The sequence below is a fragment of the Xenia sp. Carnegie-2017 genome, unplaced genomic scaffold (assembly GCF_021976095.1).
Source record: "Xenia sp. Carnegie-2017 unplaced genomic scaffold, XeniaSp_v1 HiC_scaffold_6, whole genome shotgun sequence".
NCBI lineage: Eukaryota > Metazoa > Cnidaria > Anthozoa > Malacalcyonacea > Xeniidae > Xenia > Xenia sp. Carnegie-2017.
The window spans coordinates 1,568,235-1,593,293 of NW_025813526.1; the positions used below are offsets into that span (position 1 = coordinate 1,568,235).

A 25,059-nucleotide genomic window follows, 5' to 3' on the forward strand; every position below is an offset into this window, starting at 1 on the left:
TGGTGAAAAAACTCAACAGAAGTCTTGAGCCAAATCTTTTTTTGAAGTTTTTAAACTTTCCCGCCAAGAAGCAAGAACTTTCGGATTGACTTACTTCGTGTGGGGTTCGTTTTATCCTCGCTACATGCTCGCTATTTGTGAGCAATGAACTGCGTGTGAGGCACGCGTGTCTTCCCGCATAAAAGAAAAACATAAAACGAGTTTTGTTATACTTCAATAACAATGACTGAAATTCAGCGTGAAAAGTTGGAGGTTGAGATAAAAAGTATAGATGATGAACTTAAACGCACACACTCCCAAGTCGAGGAGTTATTACGCCGTGAGGAAGAACTCCAGCGAAGAAAGGATATTTTGCAAGAAAAACTTCTGGATGCTCGGAAAGATGTGCCTACAAATGAGAAGAATTCAACTTATTGGTCTTCCATGTCATTCCAGTGGTCTAGTAAATTAGAAAATTTGAAAAAAACTGTTTTTGGCATCAAGAAATTTCGGCCGTTACAGCTTGAGTCTATGAACATCACTTTATCAGGTAGAGGTCCTTCGTGGGTTTATTTTGTTACTGTATATGTTGCCTTTCTTGCCACTTTCCGAGTTGTCAATTGCAAACTGTTATGAAATTTTGCTTTGGATTTTATGAAATTTTTTGGATTTTATGACTTTTATGACTTTTATAGGCATGCCTCATCAGAATATTTCATAAAGGAATTTTTAAATGATGCATTCTATTACTTTGCAAATTTCTATGTTGAACTATTACGTATTATGTAATCAACAATCCTAGGAAATGCTAAAAAAGAGGATAGTTACTGCTTGAAATTTGCCACAGCCTCAAATCCTTTAAAGCCCTCACAACAAGTTTGCAAAATGACATGCTTTAACTGTCCTTCAAGAGTTTTAAAAACAAAGCACCAACAATTTTCTTTAGATCACGCAAGTTTTACAATGGCTCATTTTACAATGGCCAGAAAACTGAAAAACAAGTGTTGCACACTCGCACTTTAATAAATACTGCACTGTAATTGATGTGTGCAAACAGCTGAAGATGGTGTCAATAATTAATGGTTGTTGTGTCAAATAGCCACAATGATTATAAGTCATACTTATACTAAATGAACTTGACCACATGTGCCCTCAACCCCCCCCCCCTCCCAAAAGAAAGGAATATGCTTCCGCCGCTTCCTCTGTTTATAAGTGCAAAGTTTCAAAGAAATTTCACATTATTCAGTCTGTCATGCATGCAGTGCTCTTGTTTTTCTGTTGTATTAAGTAAATGTTTTAAAGATTGTTTAGTAGACATTGGTAAAGCCAGCTAAAGACATTTTTTTTCAAGAAGAATTAATTTAATTATATTTCTAGTAAAATGTATAAGAAATTTTATTGAACGATTTTCATGTATGCAAATATAACAGTAATTACTCTGGCTGATACGCTATACTCGAATGGGTTCACCATATTTGAAGTTAATCAATGAGTATTTTCTTATTTAGGTGAATTATTTTCAGTAAAGGTTACACTTATAAAAGATTCAAAATAATTCTGGGGTCTGATTCTCAGAAATCCTGCCAACTTTATAAAAATAATTTACAATGTCAAAAACTCTGGCAACAGCAACGAAATAGAAAAAAATGGGCTTCACTGTTTAATGTTGTGATGAAATCTTACCCCCCCCCCCCAATATTTCTCATTCTAAGGTCTTTGTAAATGTCAGTTATATAAACAGTGCGTAAAATAAGTTAGAGACATTTGGGGATGTTTTGCGTCTCACCCCCACCTTTAAAATATAATCCTGCCGGCGCCTCTAGAGGATGCCGAGGGGCTCTGAGCTGTTTGCAACGAGAATCCATATTAAATTGTAAAAAATAGTTTTAATCGTGACCGAAATTTCAACAAAAAATTCACTTAATAATTGTGCCTTTTTAGGTGTAGATTGCATTCTTTTGATGCCGACTGGTGGCGGTAAAAGTCTCACATTTCAACTTCCTGCTCTGGTTTCTACTGGTTTTACGCTGGTCGTTTCCCCCCTGGTGTCTTTAATGGAGGACCAGATAATTTTTCTAAAAAAGTATAACATAAAAGCAGCTTTATTGAACGCTAGTTGTACCAAAGGGGAGCTTGACCGAGTTCAATCACAGATGCTGGATAAGAATTATGGGCTGAAAATTCTGTACGTCACTCCAGAGAAGATTTCCAAGTCGAAACGTTTTCTTGCCAAGTTGGAAAAGGCTTATGAAAGTATGGGATTTTATATAAGTTACTTAAAAGTTATGTGAAGAACATTTTGTTTACCGTTTTTTGCTTTAATACGTGACAATTATATGGTTTGCTTTTTGATTCAAATGTGTTTAGAAAAAATATAAATATCAATTTCATTTGTGCATGTATTAGCTTGGTTTAGAGTACAATTTGTGGAAAAACGTACACAAGCTCATTAGTTTTTCAAAAACTATGAAGACCGTGTATTTCAGTTTTGAGCCAAGTTTTGTTTACCACAAAATACGTCATTTTGGTATCAATGGTGAAATGTGACATGCCACGATGTGTACATGGTGTTTAATGCTGAACTTATTTTGCTTGTTTAAGACAAAATCGTGACCCTTAGTAAGACAATTATTTTGCTCGAAAAGCGTACCAAGAAACTCTGAAACTGCATGGGCTACAATGTCAAAAAAAGAGTTTTACTGTAAATACATTATTAAGTAAGGGCTCTCGTGTTGCAGTATAAGCAGGAGTAAAAAGCTTCACCCTGGCTTTGCTACTGAGTAAGGCAATGTCTGAGGTTGTAAATACTGTTGACAGAGAGGCCTGACAGACAATCTAAATGAAAGTAATGTGCTAACGTCTCTTGTTATAGAAGATTAAACATATAGATATATTTTTTAAAAATAAAAGTTTCTCCGGATTTCTATAAAGAATTTTATTGAGCTTTCGACTCGTTCCTTCGAGTCTTCATCAGAATGTGAAAATTATCTATTTACACTTGCTTTTAGCTTGTAGACGCTTAGAGCGTCTAATTGGATTAGCGGGTGGATTAATGTGATTGGATGGGGTGAAATGCGTTGCCATGGGTTTTGGTGTATTGTGAATATGATCGGTGATAATATTATTAGAGTCATTGCACTCTATGCACTCTATGTATAGAAATCGAGTATTTAGTCTGTGTGGGTGGTTTTGCGGTATACTTGTGCGTTTAGTGTATCGTCATCTGTTCTGGTCAGTAGGATGTCGAAGAAAGTAAGTTGTTTGTCGTGCTCTTCGTCTTTAGTGAAGGTTATGTTCTTTGTGGTATTGTTTATGGTGTGTAGGATTTGTTCAGTTTTGTCTTTCTCGACTACGGCAAAGATGTCGTCGACATATCTTTCCATAGTCTAATGTTTGTGTTGTTTGTGACCAAGAGCACGACAAACAATTTACTTTCCTCGACATCCTACTAACCAGAACAAATGACGGTACACTAAACACACAGGTATACCGCAAAACCAACCACACAGACCAAATACACGATTTCAACAGCAATCACCCAACACAACACCAAATAAGCTGCATTCGAACACTTTTTAACAGGATAAACACTCATTGTAACACCGAAGAAGCCAAGAAAACAGAACGCAACTACTTATACTCCACATTTATTAAAAACAATTACCCTAGAAACGTCATAAACAAAACTATAAAACTATAAACAAAATACAAAACAAAACACAAACCGACAAAAGCAACAAGAAACCGGAGGAAACAGTAAAAATCGTCACATTACCATACATAAACGGAGCATCAGAAGTGACTGCCAGACTTCTTCAACCATTTAATATTGACGTCGCCCACAAGCCTACACAATAAACAAACATATCGATATACCCATTATATACTCACAGCTAAAGAAAAACGACAAAAAAACTACAAACAGCACCAAAACTACAACATTGCACTCTAATAATATTAACACGATCATATTCACAATACACCAAAACCTAAGGCAACGCATTTCACCCCATCCAATCACATTAATCCACTCGCTAATCGAATTAGACGCTCTAAGCGTCTACAGGCTAAAAGCAAGTGTAAATAATATTTCCTCATTCTGATGAAGGCTCAAGGAACGAGTCGAAAGCTCAATAAAATTCTTTATAAAATGTAGAGAAACTTTTATTTTGAAACAATATAATGCCTGGATTGCCTATCTTTAAACATATAGATATATTTATATTGTTTGATGTATACTTTCTTGAGTGGTTTTCAATTCTTAAGACTAAATTAAAGAACAGAATGAAAACTAAACAAGTGCTCTAAGCAGCACTTAAAGAAAGTTGCAGGATGTATAAAGCTGTAGCTACTGCGTATACTTGTGTTTGCAATATTTTAAATACAAATGTGGGCAAGCCATGAGAAAGGTTTGTTGTCGTTTTGTAAATTAGTTGAAATACTTTTTCGTGTTACACGTAGTAATTATTTTTTATTACTTTAGATGGAAATGTGTCTCGATTTGTCATAGATGAAATTCACTGTACTAGCCAATGGGGTAATGATTTCAGACCGGACTATAAATTTCTTGGTATTCTCAAACGTCAATTTCCAAGTGTTCCAATTCTAGGCCTCACGGCCACAGCAACATCCAGTATCATTGAAGACGTAAAAAAAATCTTGAATTTATCAGACAGCACGGTTATACTAAAGGCATCCTTTAATCGTCCAAATTTGTTTTATGAGGTAAACATTCTTGTTCTAAACAATGACGTGATATTACGTCATGCTATAAACGGTTATTATTTTGTCAGGGTTACAAACACTAGAAAACAGGGCTTGAATCACCGATAAAACCACTTGTATATATATGCTACTAGAAGACCACGTTGAAGTAGACACTTCTGTTTTAAAATAGCCATTATTGCTCACCGTCAATAACGTCCGTTATTGAAATTTGTACTCACGCAGATTTTCACGCTAAATCTAGGTCCTGCTGTGATTGATAAAAGCAACAGAAACGTATATGAGCTCACATAACATTTACTGCCCTTTTTTGCGATTTGATTCACATAAGGCCGGTGATGAATTTGTTTGATGGTGCTTGTTGATAGGCCACGGGTACACCACGCTGGAGTTATTTAGAACCGAAGACAAAATTATACGTTTATGTTGCACTACGCCGGCATTTTCGCCCACTGAAAACAAATACTTTTGAAAATGAGTGTAGAATTTTGAAAATACCGGGTAAATTAACATATAGCTATTGACGGCTTCTCCGAATAATTAAAAATATTCCACAGGCTTTAATGAAGAAAATAATGCGTAGTTATCTATGCCACTGTTTTAAGCTTTAAGTTTTAAGTTTTAAGTTTTTATTTACAGTTTCAAGTACTTATTAGTGCTGTACAGCTAATGTTTTGTCAGTGTATTTACAGCTGACATTGTAGTTTGTACTCAACCTGTGCTTGGAAACTAATTTAGCTATTGTTTTTTGATAAGTTTTAATGTAATCTACTTTACTTTGTAGGTGAGACTTAAACCCGCCTCTTCAGAAGCTACTGTTGACGAAATCGCCTCCCTTATTAAAAAGTGTTTTGCTCGACAGTCAGGTATACAACTTTTTGTTTATAGGTATAGTGTCTTAAGAAACATGTCTAATGTAATTAACAATATGCTGCATTAATTTACAACTGTTGCTGAAGGATTAACGCCTGCAATATAATTTGTAGGTGGGAAAACATTGGGAATTATCTGTAGTCTCATTGGCTATCGCAATTGAACGTACATTAAAAGATATTGAATAATTATTTGATGAGGTTGAGCGTAATATTGACATCATCAAGGCTTTGATATATGTATCATAATGCCAAATCATATACATTTGGCATTATGATATACAGCCAAAAAAGCTATTTTAATCCAAGGTCTTTGCTAGGTTTAGAGTATCTTAAATTGAGGAACCAAATTCAAGTCAAGTCCATGAAATATCTAAATTAACATGAAAGTACTTAAAAAGTGCTTATGATTATCATACGAAATTGAAATAGACATAATGAACATAATCTATGTGTTGAGTTGCTTGTAAATCAAATACAACTGTATCGATTGCTTCATGTCCAAAGTTCTTAAAAGGTCCAAAGTTCTGCAAGTCCTGAATACTGCACGAACCGTGTTTTTACAAAGGGAGAAGATCGTGCAAGTGGCTGTCTTTATTTATGTCTTCTATATTTGTTCAAAAGTTGTTGATCATGAATATTAAAATTTTATGAAGTGTGTATCATCTTTTATGACATGCATCGTAAAGGTTTTGTACAATAATAAGGTCAGAGACATTTGTTGTATGAACTATATATACAATACCAAACCATACAGTACATGGAAGGCCTTACAATATTTTTGGAAGCACTATTTTAACATGTGATCTATACCTCACCTATGTACTGCCTTTACTTAACCTATAGCTACAAATCACTTGTAAACATTTGTTTTCCTAACGCAGCCTTCGCGCTAATTTTGTGTTGTTGTTCTTGCAGGCATAGTGTATTGTTTGTCAAAGAAGGACAGCGCAGAGGTTGCCTCCGGCTTGCGTACTCGCCATATAATGGCTGAATGTTATCATGGCGACATGACTTCCGAAAGCCGTACTAAAGTCCATTCAGCGTGGACTAGTGGGAGCTTGGAGGTAACCTTAGAATTTTTACGAAATTTGTATAAAGTTTTCCTTAAATTTTTACTTATTTTTTTTTCGGTTTTGAGTTTGCCATTTGAAGCATAGTTTTTTGAACTGCTTACAACGGGTTTCAAAAACATCTTGGTTAAATTTTATGTGGATCGCATTTTCTATGTCGCTCAGACGTCATATACAGATATCTAGCGACCTTAGGAATTGCATTTTAACACTTGTATCGAAGGTTTTGGTTGCTAGTATTGGTTTAAAGCCATACAACATTTTTCTAAATATTTATATCTCACGTGACTGAAGATGTCATCAAATTACAAAAAAATAGCATGAGATCAGTTATATTTTCAACTGATGCGTCAAAATGGCATAATAGTTGCATATTTAGATACAATGCACAAAGTCCATTCTGGCGCTATGTATTGTGTTGAAAGATGAGGATGCCATCATGACTTCAATGAAAATTATAAAATAAACACAATTAAACCCGTGCGCTGATTTGTCTAGAGCTGAATTAGAATTAACCTGTGCTAAACACGTCTGACCTCAACCAATAAAATCAATCTAAACAATCAATGCAAACCTCGGAGACGTTTGTGAGAACTCTCGAGCCTGTGCAACCATCGACCTTCGATCTCGGGCTTGTGATCTGCTCTCGATTTTTCCCAATGGTCTCCTCGGTTTGCATAAGCCTGTGCAAACAAAGTAAACATCTTTTATTTCGTAAATCATGCCTTAATGACTTTTTTCTTCAATTTTTTTCCGAGAAATTTCATTCTTTAATCTCAGAAATTGAACAATATGTAAATAGGTAAATAATCTTCGACACAAATAATCAAAAAAGATACTTTATTTGCTTATCAACATATTACATATTACGTAGTTGGACATTCGTAACCATAAATCATGTTTCTTTTCTCGAACTTGGAAGTCTATCATCAAATAATCCAATAAGCTATTTTGTTTGTCTCTTGACATTGTGAATGTGTAGTTTCAAACTTGCAAAACGATTGAGGTATATTGCTGCGTTATTGTGGGCCTGTTTCAAGGTTTCCACTTTCTATCGTAGTTCATTTTGTGACTCAAGAAGTACATCCATCGCCAGAGTCTTTGGTTTTTAGAAAGTTGAAAGCTTCCCATACCTCTTCGCATAATTTGCCAAAAAATGAATCATTCGAAAGACTGTGATCATCGAGGTACGTAGCTGAATTCCAGTGAATCACACTGGTACAACGTTTCTTTTGTTGCACTATTGTCAACCGAATTATGGTTTGAGTGTAAGTTTCTTTTTACATTTTTGCATTCTTTTTGCATTCTGAATGAATGAATTTGCTTACATTTTTTTAGTTTCATCACTGATAATCTCATTCTGATGAAGACCGTCTAGCAGTTGTACAAAGTTTGATGAATTCACCCAAAGGCCGATACACATGTTGTGGTGATCTCTAAAAACGGACGTCATTATCCTGATGGTGTAAGCCGGTCAAAAGTCTAGCAATACAAAGAAGTGGTATCTGAAATATCTGAAATATGACCACAAGAAATATGCCGATATTCATGCAATTCATTAAAAATTGTGTTTTTCTTATACAGGCATACATAAATTGACTGGTTGTGACACAACATCGTATTTATTCAAAGTGAGCAAAGCTAGAGTGTTATTGGACTTGCCAAACTTTGTAAAATGCTCGACGGTTTTGGTCAGAATGAGATGATACGTCGATTGAACTGAAAAAAATTATGAGCAAATTTAATCGAACTGCCCTTTATACAAGAACACAGAAAGAAACATACATTCAAACCAGAGTTCGATTGTATAAGGAGAAGCGAAAGTTAAGTCATTTACAATCTTCCAGCCGATCCAGATAATAGGTTAAAAACAAGTACACTCCCAAACCTAGATTTGCTACGTTCTACTGATATTATCATTTACATGATGCCCTTTAGCAATTACGGCTAAAAATGATACGACAAACAAGGAAAAGTAGTGCAAGTGTTGTTCACTGGAAGTCGGCTACGTGCATTAACTAGCTCCAAATACTCGACGAGCATACGTCCAGGATGCGGGAAGTGAACCAGAAGCGCGAAAAAAAGCGAAAGAAGCAACCTACAAAAAATCTGGTGAAGTCAACAAGCAGTGGCGACGTCAGAATGTTGGATTACCAGTTTACTGCAACGCATGTACAACTACGTAATATGTAACATGTTGATCATAAATAAAATATCTTTTTTGTCTGTGTACATTTCTCAAAAGAAAACCCGCAAAAACGTAAAGCAAAAAATAGAGTGACGTCATTAGGGCATGATGTCAATAGATAGATTTAGATTTGACGACGAGAAGTCTAAGACGACGTGAGTTGACCAAGGCAGTCTGGGTCGACGACGCCGTCGTCTTTCATGTTAAGAGTGATTTAGATTATGTGAGAAGACGACGAGATTTTACGAAAAAAGAATTTCATCTTTTATCTGGTTTTACTGAGTCAGCATTTGCTTCCATAGTTGTTGGTTATTCAGGAGATTATGGAGACAAAAAACAACATTTTGGTGGAGTATAATAGTTGGTTTGCATGGATCGAAAAACATAATACGTTTCATTAACTTACATTTAATCTTTTTTGTCATTGTACTGCTATTTCATGGCATTTCAATAAATTTTTCAATGGTACAATTTGAGTTGTAAATTGGTTTATATTGACTGTATGAAATATATCGCAGCTTGCAAGTATCGACAAAGCATAAAAATAGCGTACAAAACACGCCACATTTCAATAAAATTCCTCTTTTTTAAAAGCTGCTTTCTCTATTTTGGTATTCTCTATTTCGGCATTGCAAATAATATAAAGAAAAATTTATCTAAAACAAAGTAAAAACGAAATTATTTATCTTGTTGATTGTTTACATGAACAACAAAACATGCATACATTATGTATCAGCATCGTATTATTTCGGTAAATTTAAATGCAATTACACACACAAAGCAATTAGCTGAATTGCTTCAATACTAATCTATCAATACACACAAAAAAAGGTAGAAAACACTGAAGTCGCAAAGGCGACGACGCAAAGGCAGCGGAAGTAAAGAAACCGGATGTTTACGACAGATTACGCCATACTCACGTCGTCTTAGACTTTGCGTCCTCAAATCTAAATCTGTTTATTGAAGTCATGATGACGTAATCATCTTAAAACACAATATACATCACTGGAATGGATTTTGTGCATTGTATCCAAATATGCTACTATTATACTGTTTTGACTCTGCAGTCAAAAAATATAACTGATTTTATGCTATTTTCTAGTTTCATGACGTCGTCAGTCACGTGAGATATAAACATTCAGAAAAATGTTGTCTGTCTTTAAATCAATACTAGCAACCGAAATTTTTGATACAAGTGTTAAAAAGAGTGACGCTCCACCTCAGCATAGATCTCCCTTGTCTAGTGCTAAAGAAAATGGAACAGACTCCCTCGTTGTTCGGCCATTACCGACTTCAGGCGACCCCGCAAACTTTACTTTTTGGAAATTGAAGCTCCCGTACACCTATGTTCGAGTTCGCCAACAGGACGTTTCACTCTAAAACGAGTGAAAAAGCAAAAGCAACGTTTGTACAACGTTTTGGTTATGGCTAGGACTAGGCTGTCTTTCCTTTGTTTCTGCTGATCAGCTAAATAAGATGTCCACTAAATTGCACTAGACCCCATTGAAGGTTAACAAACAGTTTTTTTTCTTTTTATATGTCAAGGTGATTGTCGCTACAGTAGCGTTTGGCATGGGTATCAACAAGCCCAACGTTCGCTTCGTCATCCACCACACGATGAGTAAGTCAATGGAAAATTATTATCAAGAGAGTGGCAGAGCTGGCAGGGACGGCAAACGAGCTGATTGCATATTGTACTATCATCCTACCGACGCCAGCAGACAAAGCACTATGGTAATTTATACATTTTTTGCGGCAGGTGCGAGGTTTATTATAGATTTCGTGATCATTTAAATAAAGACATGGCGCCGCTAAAGAAAAACAACTGATCCTTCTATAGGTTGACGTTCAAGAAGAGACATTACATATAGAAATCACACCTTTCTTCAAAATCTGCGTTTCATATTCGTTAGTTTTCCTTAAATTATACAATAGAATAAATCTCTGAGAAAATATTGAAAAAAAGTTATGCGGGTAGTCTGGGCGAATAACTCAACCAAGATGAGCATTCAGCATCACTATCCATTTTTTATTTGCATCACATCTCATCGAAAATATAATGTAGTAAAAAACTTTAAAATTGGTGAAACGTCTCTTTATTAACCAGCACGTGAAATGTCTGTTAACGTTTTTGCTGTAAATTTGTACAGCTGAGCTTCTAATGGTTCGACATGAAATTTGTCAAAAATAATAATGATTTTAGGATGAGAATTTTGTTACCAAGATGCACTTTTGAGAAGCACTTTGGTGCCAACACTTGAAAAACGCGATTGGAATTTATTGCTTTTAATTATTTCAATTGTTAATTTTTCAAGGTAATATGAAGTTACAGTTTTACCAACGCCTCCTCAAAAGCCCTGCTTCCAAATCGCAATTTTTCATGACTTTTGTTTTTCGTGACATTTTTAACGCCTTCAAACCATCCATTTATTTAGATTTTTACATCTCACATTTTCCTCTGTACAACCGCTATTGCTAACGTATTTAAACATTTAAGGTTTCGTCGCTTATTTGCAACAATGCAATTATTATAAGTTAACGCATGCTTTCAGGGATAAATGTCCCGTAAACCGAGGGTGCAGCCCGAGGCATTTTAACTAAACCTCTTGAGGCCATATTAATAGCCTCGTGAGGTTGTCTTGCGCCTATCAGCGCGGGTTTCCATATAGTTTTAAAGTACCTATATCACCCTCAGGGAAGTAACCTATTTAGATTGAGTTTAACGTTTTAAGAACATTTGCAATATATTTTATTAGATGAAAATTTGATCCTCCCTGGATTTTTGGGTCTCAAAGTTGGCTTTTTTTGTGTTTGACCGTGAGGTGCTGTTACTGAGTCTAATTCACCGGACGTGACGTGTTTGACGTTCAGTTTTCTGAGTTTCGTTATCCTCGGGGATAGTCGGACATACGAACAATGACGAATAACACCGTTTAGGGGATGATAAAATGATTTTGGCTTATGGAAACGATTCTATACTTATCATAAGATAAATCTTCTTGAGAAATTTCACAATATTATAATTTAATAATTACACAAAATATTGAAAATTGAAACTGCCAGTTTTGCCTAATTTAAGAATTTCAACAGGAATGACTTGTTGCACTTAACAAACAGTTGTAATTTTTAAGCTTGAAGTTTTCGTTCCTTTCATTTTTGCTCCTTTCGTTTTTACTCCTTTCATCGGTTACTGGGCTCATATGAACAGCCCCTTAGTGCGTTCGTCGGTTTGTCGCCTGTCGGATAAATATCGCAATTTGTTTTGCTATTGCTAAACAACTCGTCATTTGATTTCAATTCTGTCTATTGATCCTGAGCGATTTCCTCGTGAGGAATTACTAAAATTGGTGTATTCAAACTATTTAAAGTGCATTTTATCATTGAGTAACTAAATTTGCTCAATTGTGCTTTTTGATCGAAGTTTTACGGTAAAAGTGTACTGTGCGTAAGGTCAATCAGACATTAAAAATGAAACCATAGTATAAATGTAATGCGTTTGCTATGTGTTAACTGTGAAGCGTCTGTCCGCCTTTGAAAGATCAAGCAGAAGTTATTTGCAATGAACACAGACTCATAACCATAAGAAAATATTCTTATCTTGAGAAATGTTAACTAAAACCATCGCTGCTTAATAAGTTGACTTGTATGATATCGCCTGTGTCATCTATTCAAGCGGAACGAAACACTAGCTCCACTGATCGATTGTACTAAGGAATAATCTTACTCTTTATAAACTTCGTAAGAAACTAATAACTTAAAGTCATGATACTATTCAAATGCCGGCTCGCAGGCGATAACGTCTATCAGTAATAGAAAGCTTTAGTTTGGCGTTTACGGCTAACGGCAAACCTCAACTATTAGCTTACCGTTTCGAAAAAATTTGAATTCAGTTTGGCGTTTTCCATTTGTGTTTTACAATTCGCCTTGTCGTGGGATAAATTTGATGTTGTGTTAAAAGTTTGTGGGCGAAAAAGGCATATTAATGATGTACACTCACATGAAATAATTACATTGAACCATAAACGTTCATTAAATCTACTTCGTTTACTAGCCATGCACTTGACAGGATACCATGTACGCATTGCGTACCTATTTTGAATAATTTTGTTCATAGTAAAATTTGGAGCAAATTTTATTTTTTATTTAACTTGAGTTATATTGTGCACTTTGTTTTTTAATAACATTGTAATTTTAATATAGCGTTAAAAAGCAGCGTGTTCTCCAATGTACTTTACGTCGGTAAACCAGACCCAGTCACAGCACCTCACGGTCAAACAAGAAAAAAGCTTACCTTGACGCCCAAAAAAGTCAAGGAAGATCAAATTTTCGTCTTATAAAATATATTGCAAATGTTGTTAAGATAGTAAACTGTATTTTAAGATAAAATTTTCCTATTTAATATGTAGTATGAAGTTTTGTCAATAAAGCAAAGAATGCAGATTTTTCTTTTTATTATATGTTGAAATTATTAACACGTATTGAAAGATTGAAAATAAAAAATATTTGATCGTGAAGCACGACAAGAACGACCTCTATTATTACCACTGATTTAATTGAATATATGTACTACGACACTGTCTTTTTACATCTTTCACGACAAATCTGCACTATTCAGGTGTAAACGAGTTATACGATGATCTTTTAATGAAAATAAGCCTGTTTATTCGTTATTTTGAAAATTTTACGTGAAGTGATTTTCTTCGGATAGGTTTTCGCTGAACAGACAGGATTAAAAAACGTTTACAACATGCTCGCGTATTGTCAAGATGAATCATCGTGTCGCCGTTTATTGATTAGTCAGCATTTTGGAGAAGAATGGAAGACATATAAATGCAATCACTGGTGCGACAACTGTAAAAGTTCTCAAAAAAGTAAGTTTTGCTGAATGATGATGCATATATGTGGCGTTTTTATAGGTGTTTGGGCGACTTACAGTTCGACCGCACTTTGCCAAAAAGCATTTTAATTTGTAGGTACATCTTCTCTTGTTGCAACAACACGCTCATGTTTTTTGCTGGATTGCATTTGGCTTATCATCTATTGTAGGCACCAATTTAATAAGAAATTGAGCATTCTGAAGAACTTGTCATAATACTCATTTAATGCTATTTGCACGAGTATATACCGAACACCTTTTTAGGTTTCGGAAGGAGTTCGTAGAAAACACGATTTTTGGGCAACAGTCAGCGGCCTTTTTGTTTCTAAATTTAGCATAGTGGGCAACGGTCAAGGGTTGCCAGCGAATCGAAAGTCGCTATTGTAATTAGATGACAACAGTTTGGAAACAGTGGGCAAGAGTTTCCCCTGAATTAAGGCGAAATCTTAATCAATACGCAAAAAATGTGATAAGCTCTACGATGTACTAAAGAGCACACAATTGTTCTGTTTATGCTTCAATGGACGTCTTTTGCAACTAGCACAGAGACATATGGCCACAGTTTTAGTGAAAATTGAAGAGTTATTTCGCAGCGAAGCAAAATCATATTATAAGGTAATATGATTGAAACGTCAAAATAGCTTGAAGAGCAATGTGCAAATCATTTGCACCAAGAATACAAGATTCGTTTTGAAAAGAAGCGACGACATTGCAGTTTGCAGATAAGACTTTTCTAAACTGCGAACAACTAATAAGCAATAACATAAGTAAAGTTAACACAACTGAATATATGAATATACACCCCTCCCCCAATTAATGTTCTAGTTACGCCTCTGTCAATAGATTTGCCAACAGTCACGAAAATAACTGGATCCGCCCCTGTTTCATCAATGTAGTGATTAAATGCCCTGGATTGAAATTATTAATTTCATTGAGCTTTTAACTTGGTGCATTAAGCATTGTTTAAGTATTATGTTTCCTATATGGATTTTTATATAGTCTGCATGATTGGCTATATGAGCGATGGATTACAATTATTGAATGAGATAAAATACTTTGCCATGTTTAAGTTTGTTGTCATTATAAATAATGTTATTGTTGTGGGGGGGGGGGTTGGGGTTTAAAAGTTGTGTTGATGTAATTGTGTTTTTTTGGACTTTGGCTTAAGAAGTGAATAGATGATGAGTATGGCTATATTTCTGTTTATTTTATATTTGTCTTTACTGTACCCTACGTCTTTATTTCTTTATCTACTTGCTTAACTTTTCAAAACTGAAGACAAAGCCAAAAAACACTGTAATGTCAACATGAAAGCAAACTACAAAGACAAAGTCAAAAGCACTCGCTAAAATCTCGTTGACTTTAAACAAAACAAACGTCCTTGTAAATGGGCTAAATGCGTCATAAAATTAACAATTTCAATCCAAAGAAATCTCTAACAATGTTCCATGTTTTCATCTACTTGTGAATGACGTCATAGCTATACTTGTGGTCCTTTTCATATGGTCATGTCAATCTGAAATTAAAAAGAGACAAAATTTTAACGCAATGGACGACAGCTGTTTCTTCTATACGGGTAGATTTTCTTGTAAAACATGAAACATTTGCTTTTACAATAGAATCCAAAGATAGATTTTGCCGTACAGTGAATGTTATCTCTGCCAAAGTTTTATGTTTGTCTTAATGATGAAATGTACTCATTGTTTAGAAACGTTATCATTAGACGTGAAAAATTGTAAGCTTTTTTACTTTTAGAGAATTCCAGTGCGCCTATCCCGATCAACTGGACGTCGGAAGCTCAAACTGTTTTGAAAATACTGAAACATGCCCAGGATATGAACCATAGATTAACCATGCTTAAGTTAATCGAGGCATGGAACAGAAGAGGAAAATTATGCTTGAATCATTTACCAAAACCAAATTGCTCTGTAATTCAATGCCAACGTTTTATCGTTCATCTGTTGCTTACTGGTGTTTTGCGCGAGGATTTTCATTTCACGCCATACGCAACCATATCATACCTAGTGCCTGGATCGTCATCCGAAGACGTGTTGGATGGTGCTTCATGTGTGTTATTCTCGTCTTACGTTCGAAAAGAAGAAAGTGTAGGCGGCACTGTGGTACGTTTTAGAGCTTAGTAATATGGCGTTTCCTTTCAAGGAAATATGTATTGTGTGTCAAGTGACCATCTCCACCAATTTGGGTTGTGACATTGTGACAGTAACTATTTTCTCTTCATACAAAAATCATTTTTTCTGTTTGCACCTTGAAGACGAATAGCCATTTCTATGGTTTTTACCATGTAAAATCTGTTATGCTTTTTAACTACATGTCTTTCAAGATAGTCGTCAGGCCATTTTATGTTGTTGTATATGAGGCGCCGAAGCAGACAAAACTGCTATGTTACAAATATTCGATCTAAGCAGTAAATATTCCTTTCAAGTTGCAAATAATCGTTCTAAATAACAAGTATTTGTTCTCTGCTCCAAATATTCGATCCGAGAGGTAAATATTCGTTTCAAGTTGCCAATATTCGTTCTAATTTAAAATAAATAATTGCTAAATAAATTTGGATGAACTTTGAAAAATTCATTACAACTGCGCAAAAATGAGTTGGAATTGTTTTCAAAAATACGTTCCAATTGCACATAAATTCTTTCTAATTATGGTCCTTTGCGGCCTTGTTTGTATAATTTATGTAAACCTTTTTATACAAATATGGCGTCTCCAAACTCTGAAAACGGTTTTTCAGGGTTTTTTTTACTGCAAAATCAGTCGTTGCACAAATCCAAAGTATTTTTGAACAACCCAGTAGCATCATTTGATGTGCTGGAGAATCTTGGAGCACGCATGGACGATGTTTGTGGGACTTTCATTGTAATTCTTAATACCATGGATATTGCCGATGGTCATTTGTGGTCAAATATATTTGATCTTCTTGCCGTTCTAATTCAAATTAAAACTGAAGTAAAGAACGAAGCGGAGAATCTACAAAATAGGGAAAAACTCAACGTTCATCATATTGTTCCTCAAATGTCACAAAGCACTAATATAAATGGAGGACGTCCTCACTATTAAATCAACGAAGACCAGATTGTATTTCTTAGGTCCAAGCATTTTACCTGGGCGAAAATAGCAAAAAAATTTGGAAATTCGGAGCGAACATTACGCAGAAGAAGAAATGGCCTTGACATTACTTTGGAAAACTTTTCTTCGTTTGTCGGACGAGGAACTATGCCGCATAATTCAAAATATACGCAATTTAACCCAAAATATTGGGCAGCCGCGCATGCTTGAGGTTCTTCGCCGCAGAGGACTTCGAATCCAATGGTGGAGAGCTCGAAAATGTCTACGACTAGTAGACCCAGTTAAAACAGCTTTGCGTCGCCACGTAGCCATATGTGGAAGAAAATACAGTGTTCCTTATCTTAACTATATATATGGTACTTGGATGGGAATCACAAAATGATCCATTGGACATTTGTTGTACACGCATGTATTGATGGTTTTGGCCGTATGATAATCCATTTAACTTGCGCTGACAACAACCTTGCATCCACTGTTCTTTCATTTTTTCAAGAAGGTATGGCTAAATATGGTCTTACCTTAAAGATAAGAACAGATCACGGCTTAGAAAACGTGTATGCAGCCAGATTTATGTTGCATCACAGAGGGACGAACTGTGGTAGTATCCTCACTGGCAGATCTGTACATAATGTGCGTGTTGAGAGGCTATACAGAGATGTAGATGCTGGAGTGCTACGGCATTATGTTTCTCTATTTATGCATACGGAGAGTGAAATATTCTCAACATTGATGATGAACAACACATAATGGCACTTCATCTTGTTTTCATAGCTTCAATTTTGGTATCATAATATATAATAGATGCGCTCTCCATGTATATAGTTCAGTGATAAAACCTAACACAAGCATTTTATAACACTTTAATCAACTGTAAATAACTATAGAAGTTACTATCGTAAGGGGAGTGTTGCCCTGCCCCTTCCCCCGCTTTTCAGCAAAATTGCACGGTACAGTCGTACCCCTTAGAACCACCTCTTTCTGTTCAGCAATCTAGGTGGTTTCATACGTATGGTAATGATTGGGTGATTTGAATAATAGGTAAAGAAATTCTACATGTGTGTTCCTCTAACTCTTAATATTGCGATGGCGAGGTTTATTTTGTTATGTTTAGAGGTTTCTTTCTATCTAAAGGCCTGTTCACACGATCCGATTTGTGGGATCTGGTTGTTTCGATAGTTTCTTCTTGAGACGGTCCGATACTTTTTCATATTCGTTTAGATGTTTATAGTCGTTAGAACAGACATTTCTGTTATCCAGTACGTTTATCGATATGTTTTTCGTATTTTTGTTCTTGTTTCCAAGTCCTTCAAATCTATGAAATTTTGCTAATAGGCTTCCTTTGATCTTGTCGGATGAAAATAGAGCAAGCTCTATTTCCATCTTATTTTTTAGATTGACGGATCCGACTGTCGAAAGCTCACTTTATATGTGTTCACACGATTCGTTTTAAGGATCCGACAAATTGGATCGTGTGAACGAGCCTTAACAACGTGTCATCGCAAGCACTATTGACCTTAGATTAATAATAAATTTGAAAATATTTTGCGTCAAAATGTTTTATTTCTATTTCAGTTAGGTCGTGTGTGAGGGTTGATTGCAGTGCAATTTATCTGTAATCTGTAATTGCACTGTGAAAATGTGTAATTGCATTGTTGAAAAGCTTTAATTGCACGGCTGGGTAGGAAAATGTAATTGCACTGTAAGTACTGTTTCCTGATTAGCTAAAAAGCAGTGAAAGGCAAACAAACTTTTTTCAATTCAAAGAAAAAACTCGGTGGCAGTTGTAATTAAATGAACATTTCCACAATTGCAATCGTTTGAAATTCAAGAATTACAAAATAATGGTAATCATAAAAACAAAACAGCAAGTAATGTTTTTGGCTCAATATTTTCAACAGTTGAGCTTCGTAACGTGGCTTTCTGAAGCGATAGAGAGTAACGAAGCGAGACAGAGTTAGACGGTACAATCATGAAATACCTCAAAGTATATTATTGTTAGGCAATAGTATAGTTTCTCTTGCAATTATAGCTAAAAATGCACCCGTGAGTTTAGTAAAGACTGCAATTTTTAAGGACTCGCGTTATTTTGCTGCAGTCTTTAAAAAACTCACTCGTGCATTTTTACACGCAATTGCACTCGAAGCTATTATACATAACACATGATTTGACGTTTAACGTCCATGGGTAATTAAACTGTAAATCAGCTGCTTTTTAACGGTTTTATTTTTTCGCATTTAGACACACGAAAACCAAAAAAGAAAGCGAAGAAAATCTAAAAGAGGTTTGAATAGCCATGATTCTCGTAAAAGGTCACGAACAGAAGCTGTTAATACTGCAAATGTTAATGAACATAACGGATGTAAGAATGAGGTCAACACCAACGAGCAGTTAGCAAAAATTTCAAAGCTATTCAAACAACATCCGAACCCACGGACAAAAGCAGTCAGGGTCATGCTTATAAACCTTGTGTTATAGTTCTTGATTGATTAAGATGTTCGATTCATTTCTTTGTTCTTAATCACGTGAAAGTTGGCGAAGTGTTCTGCTTCCATGTTTTTTTAAGAGCAACTCCATATTGCATAATACAATATTACATTTCTTTGGCATATGTTTATTGAATTCCTACACAGTTGATTCGAAATTTTCATTGTCTTAAATAAAAGATATTCTTTGACTATAATGAGCTTCCTTTGCCACAAGTTTGGTTTTAAAACTGTTATTACTTTTATTATTGTGGCAATAAAAAAATTATGATCAATTATTTTCTGATCAACACATCGTGATGACTTTGATTGCTTTAAACCACAAACATGGTTGTGTTTTGTATAAAATATTTCAGTGTTGTGCATGAATTCTTCCTTTACATTCTACAAAAGTTTCAAAGTTTCAAGAAACGCGCTTTATATTTTTATATATCTTTCGTTTAAGGTGATAAGAAATTCGTGTCAGAAGCACTTATAAACTTTTCATATTCCTAATACAGTAGAACCTGTATTAGGCGGTCACCCTTGGGGATTTCTCGTGTGACCGTTTAATACAGGTTCACCGCTTAGCTTAATACAGGTCTTTAGGAAAATCACCAGGCGGAGTACATGTAATATTTCATACAACCAATCGGTATTGCTCCTTAGCATATATGCCAAATAACAACACTATATAAAGCAATTTTTCTTAGTTTGAAATAAAAATTAAAAATAGTATACATAAAAATGTCACGGCTCAAACTGCTGAAAAATAATCAATGGCAAGCGTGTGAACTTTGAAGGTGGCAATACAACTTGTAAATTCCGTGTGTATATCCCTTTCCTGGAGATACGTTTTCTTGTCAATGGCTGAAGGGACGTAAGGAAAGTTCAGATTGCTGGTGCAATTCGTCCACACAAACAGAAAATATTGCTTGCTCTTTTGAGTCATTACGGAAGATAAATACATGATAAAGACATGTATACGATATAAGTGATATGTTCCAGAAAAAATATTTAATTATGTATTTTATCATGTGGTATATTTACTTAACCTGACCGTTTAATACAGTTTCATAAAATTACGTTTGGGACATTGGAAAAGGTCACCGCGTCGGCTTAATAGAGGTGACCGTTTAATAAAGGTCACTTTAATAGTATTTATATTATTATTTTTATTTTCGGGACTTTGCCATATGACCGCTTAACGCAGGGTGACCGCTTAATACAGGTTCTACTGTATGTGATTATGTGTTTGATGTTCGAATGCAATTATAACTTTTCAGACTATGAAAGTATTTATAACTGCCAAATGAAAGTTACAGGTTTTTCACTTTGTCTGGAAGATTGATCACGTGACAATAAAAAATTGCTCGATGGTGGCTTTAATTTGCCTATTTTCACGTTCTGAAAGCAATTCGTATTATTAAATACTGCTGTATAGGTGATAAAAATTTCAAATGTACAAGAAGAAATGTGCATTATACTTTTTTGTAAAAGAAATAGATAAAATATGCAAGATAAAATGAATTTGTAACAGAGGGGCCTGTCTGTTGTCGTAAACTACACATATATTGTTAAAGGTATTGTGTAGTTGAAAATACATTCATAAATCAACTTACATGTTTGTAGATGTACATGGCCTGTTGAAATTGATGTTGACTGACGTTTCGACAACCAAAGCGGTAGACATCTTCAGGTACTTACGTCACCGTATTGCGTGCAGGGGAATTTTGTTGGTGTCAGTTGTGTATTGTTGTGGATTAGTTTACAAAAATGTGCTTAATTTTTCGTTTGTTTAAGGTTGTGAATAAGTCGTTTGTAAGGTGCCGGTAATTGTTCTGATCTCTTCAGTGGGTTTTGTTCTAAGTTGCATGATATACCAACTTTCTAACGTATGCCGTTGTCTATAGTCAGCAGGAGCGGATCTAGGGGTAGTCAGATTAGTCACGCGACTAACGCTTAAAAAGTCTGCTTCAAAAAATTTACTATTAAAGTTTTAAATTATTGAACAGCTGGGGCCAGTCGCACGAAACCTGGATAGCGTTATCCATTGGATAGCAATTTTTTTAAACTTTTAACAAGCAAAAAATATAAGATTTGAACTGAGCAATCGCTGAAATAAAATATTCTTTCGAAGCTTAAAAATTTTCTTTGCTTATAAATTTTACATGTTTGAAAATTTTTGCTATCCAATGGATAACGTTTTCCAGGCTTCGTGCAACCGGCCCCTGAATTCCAATGACGTATTCATTAGGAATGCAATTGATTCACGCTCCAGTTGCTGATTCAAACGCCGATCAGATATTGCACATTGCGCCCGTGAAATAGTCAAAAAGCAGTGGTTTTCCCCATTTTGACTAATCTAAGGCTATAGAACTGTAATAATAACTGGAACGATAAGTCAGGGGGGGGATTGAAGCCAGATGATGGCAGCCATGCAGGTCGTTCCAGTCATTGAGTTCTATAAGACCTGGAGGGGAAACGTCAACAAAATTACTATAAATTATCAGCGCGCTGCCGCGTGGTCAAAAACATGGCGGATTTTGGTGGTCAAAGTCAGCGGAGAGACGCGGGCTCATGAAATAAAATTTTTGTCGCCCACCCTGATTTGACCACCACGATTGCGAGTATAGAAATTATCAAAACTATTTTCCTAACATAAACACTTTTTTAACTTCTGTGGTTTGCGGATGCTGAAATAGCGACAGAAAAGGGAACATTTCTTGACTCCGGTAAGTAGCACAGTATTAGTTTTACTATTTTGTTTTTAACACGATACTTGAAGAGTGTTTCTACTACTAAGTTTTAATTTAAAGTTATTTTGGTCCAGTCTTGTTTGTTCTTCACTTAATCGCTCGCCAGACGTGTCGAAGCTGTCAATTTTTATCGAGTTTTGCATCCATCTTGTATCATGATCAAGGCATCAAGCTAAACTCTCCTGATTTGAATTGAGTTTACCTCTCAAAAATAGGGCATAATTTGTTCATGTTTTTTTTTTTGAAAAGATGAAGGGAAAGTTTACAACAGAGTTGTGTTGAAATTGAATGCAGTGCCATGCAAAATTAATGAGAACTATGGTAAATGTTGTATAATAAAAATAACTATTAAACTGTTTGCCTGCTCAATTTGACTGACTGTATAGTGTAGACAATTATAATGGGATTGGAAAGTTGGATTTATGCAAACAATTTTAAAGTACTACTTAGCGTTTCGAAAAATAAAGTATTTATTGTTATAGTAAACAGGTTACTACTTCAAAACCAAGATAAAAGCAGTGTGTTGAGCAATGTGCTAAGATTTGTTTCTACCTTGAAATTTTTTTTCAACAGTAGCTTATGATTATATCATTAATATGCATGAAAAATGAAACATATTTTTGTCTCATCTCATTAAATCCATACTTGGTATGATTCCAGGTGATCCACAAATTCACATCAGATGCATTGGTTACAATGAAGTTGAATGTAGAAGAAGCAAAAATAGATGGCAAAGAAATTCTTTGTGTCTTATGAAGAATTAGTAGAAATCAATAAAAAGAATTCTTTAAACAAATTGTAAACAAATTTAAATTTGCTCATGGTCAAGCAACCTAGTCAAAGAAGCAAGGTCTGTCTTCAACATGTGACCTTTCCAATTATTTAGTTTCTTTGTACAAAATACTATTTTCGAGAAACTCGATTTGTAAGTCTTTCATTAATATTTTTTTACCAAGAGATAATTCAAAGGCTTGATGTAAAATACAAAGATTTAACAAGTTGTTTATCATTTAATTCCAAATGTTAGTTTGTACATATAAATAATTCGTATTGGTAGCTGTAAGTTGTTTAAGCAAAACAGAAGAGTAGTAGTGCTCGAAGGGGTTAGCATTTTGAAAAATTATTTCTTGTTTTGACATATATTACATAATTCCAAAAAACTGTAAGTAATGCACAATAATATCTATAGAACTTTATAAATTTCTTCACCTACACTGTCAAATAACTATTTTGCGTTCATGCAGCAATAGACAGTGTTTTTGTCAGAGAAACCAATGCACTTTAGTTTCCAAGTTTGTAATTTCAATGGAAAATTAATGTAGTTCTGTTCAGTAATAGATCCAAGATTCTGCCAAGCTGTTTACAAAATACAAATTACCAAGCAACAGTGTCATGGTGTTTTGAATTTTTTCTTTTTTGTAGCTCTTCTAGTTCAACATACTTTCTTTATGAGTTTTCAGTAGATTTATCAGGTAATGACAATACACTTATGATACTTATCCATGGTAAATTTTCAGTTGACTTATTTCGTAGGACTGAAGCAAACATTTTCTCGCTTCCTTAGGAGCATTTTAACACAGATTTATCCATTTGAGCAAGAAAAATAGTTGCACCAAAGTGTTTAGAAACAGTAAACACACAGAAGCATGAAATAATGTATAAGTTTGACGATATTGACAGGTCTACTAAAGAATGCCGTTTGATTTTCACTTTTAAAAGGTTAAAATGTCATAACATAACTTAAATGTTACATCCAAAATATGCGTTTCTCTACCGTCGATTTTCTTTATTTTGATGTGTGTCTGTACTGTGTTTTTCACGCAATGCTGAAGCATTATTTTCAGGTGATATGGTGTCGGTATCGTAATTGTTTTTTTTTTCTCACTTGTTTTCGTTCATAGAAACAGTATTAGAAATCAGGAGGGAGTGAATATTGAAAAAAATTTTTAAAGTGGAAATTTTGACCACCAAAATCCGCCATTACCGCCATGTTTTTGACCACGGGGTCCAGGCCCCTTTTCTCCTCCAGGTCTTAAAGAGCTCAATGGTTCCAGTCCTTTTGTAAACTAAATGCAATTTTTATAAAATTTATAAAATTCTAAAAGTAAACTTTGCGTTACTTTTTCTAAATATTATTAAATTTGAAGAATATTGGTCAAATTTACAGATTGTCCAAAACAATTGGCCAGAAGTCCTAGTATTGCTGAAAATGTCCAAAATCAGAAAATGTCCGCGCGATTTTTTGTTGTTTTTTCTGAGTTTTTGAAAGTTCCAGGCATCACCAAACGTTCAAACTACCAAAATTTTGTAGTTCAAGGTTTGGTGAAAATTGCTCCATTTGCAAAAGAGATTGCTTTTATATACGTAGAAGAATTTTTCATACCATGAAACACACACAATACAAATATGTATACAAATATGCTCAGTGTCATTAAGAAAAGTTAAAGACCTCGCAGAAAGAGTTTTGAAAAGCTTTTTTAATGATGTAAATGCATAAAATCAAGATTATATTTTAAATACATAACACTCAGCTCTAGTGCTGTCTGTGTAAAGCATAAAAAGTGAGAAAAGAAAAAAACACATCGATAAGACGAGCTTGGTATGTATTGTTTAAGAGAAAACAAATGAGCAAGGAAAATTGTAGGTCATAAATAAGATATATCACTGGAACATTTTTAAAACGTAAAAGGACGTAAATCATACACTACTAGTTTTATAAAATGCTCTAAAATATTTTTATGTATTTTTTGACATTTAGTCCGTCATTATTTATAGTATAAGTTTGTCGATAATCGTCCTCGATTTTTGTCGATTATTTTCTCCTCGAAATTATCTTGCTGTACCATACACTAAGTATGGTAGATCCAATTTTAAAACACAAAATCTGTCAAAATTACAACAATAAATGATTTTTCACGTTTTTTAACTGCCAAGAAGCCAAAACAAACGTTTGTCGCGAAGAAAACAATCAAAACCAATGATCAAAACACGCATTATTTCAGGGGGGAGTTGATAAAAATTTAGTTGCATGTTTGGTT

General features: G+C 34.7%; 1 protein-coding gene across 2 annotated transcripts; it reads left to right on the top strand.

Annotated features, from left to right (window-relative positions):
* The first annotated feature begins 193 nt into the window (after positions 1-193).
* On the top strand, positions 194-19,575 carry LOC124457962 (ATP-dependent DNA helicase Q1-like). Of its 2 annotated transcripts, XM_047008096.1 has the most exons (10): positions 194-529; positions 1,921-2,232; positions 4,463-4,516; positions 4,589-4,704; positions 5,489-5,570; positions 6,495-6,643; positions 10,383-10,571; positions 13,546-13,708; positions 15,469-15,833; positions 19,039-19,575. In XM_047008096.1, the coding sequence occupies exons 1-10, from the start codon at positions 223-225 to the stop codon at positions 19,273-19,275; spliced, it is 1,974 nt and encodes a 657-aa protein (XP_046864052.1). In that variant the 5' UTR covers positions 194-222; the 3' UTR covers positions 19,276-19,575. The 2 variants fall into 2 exon arrangements, with proteins under 2 accessions (XP_046864052.1, XP_046864051.1); XM_047008095.1 differs by having other exon boundaries at positions 4,463-4,704.
* Positions 19,576-25,059: the final 5,484 nt, after the last annotated feature.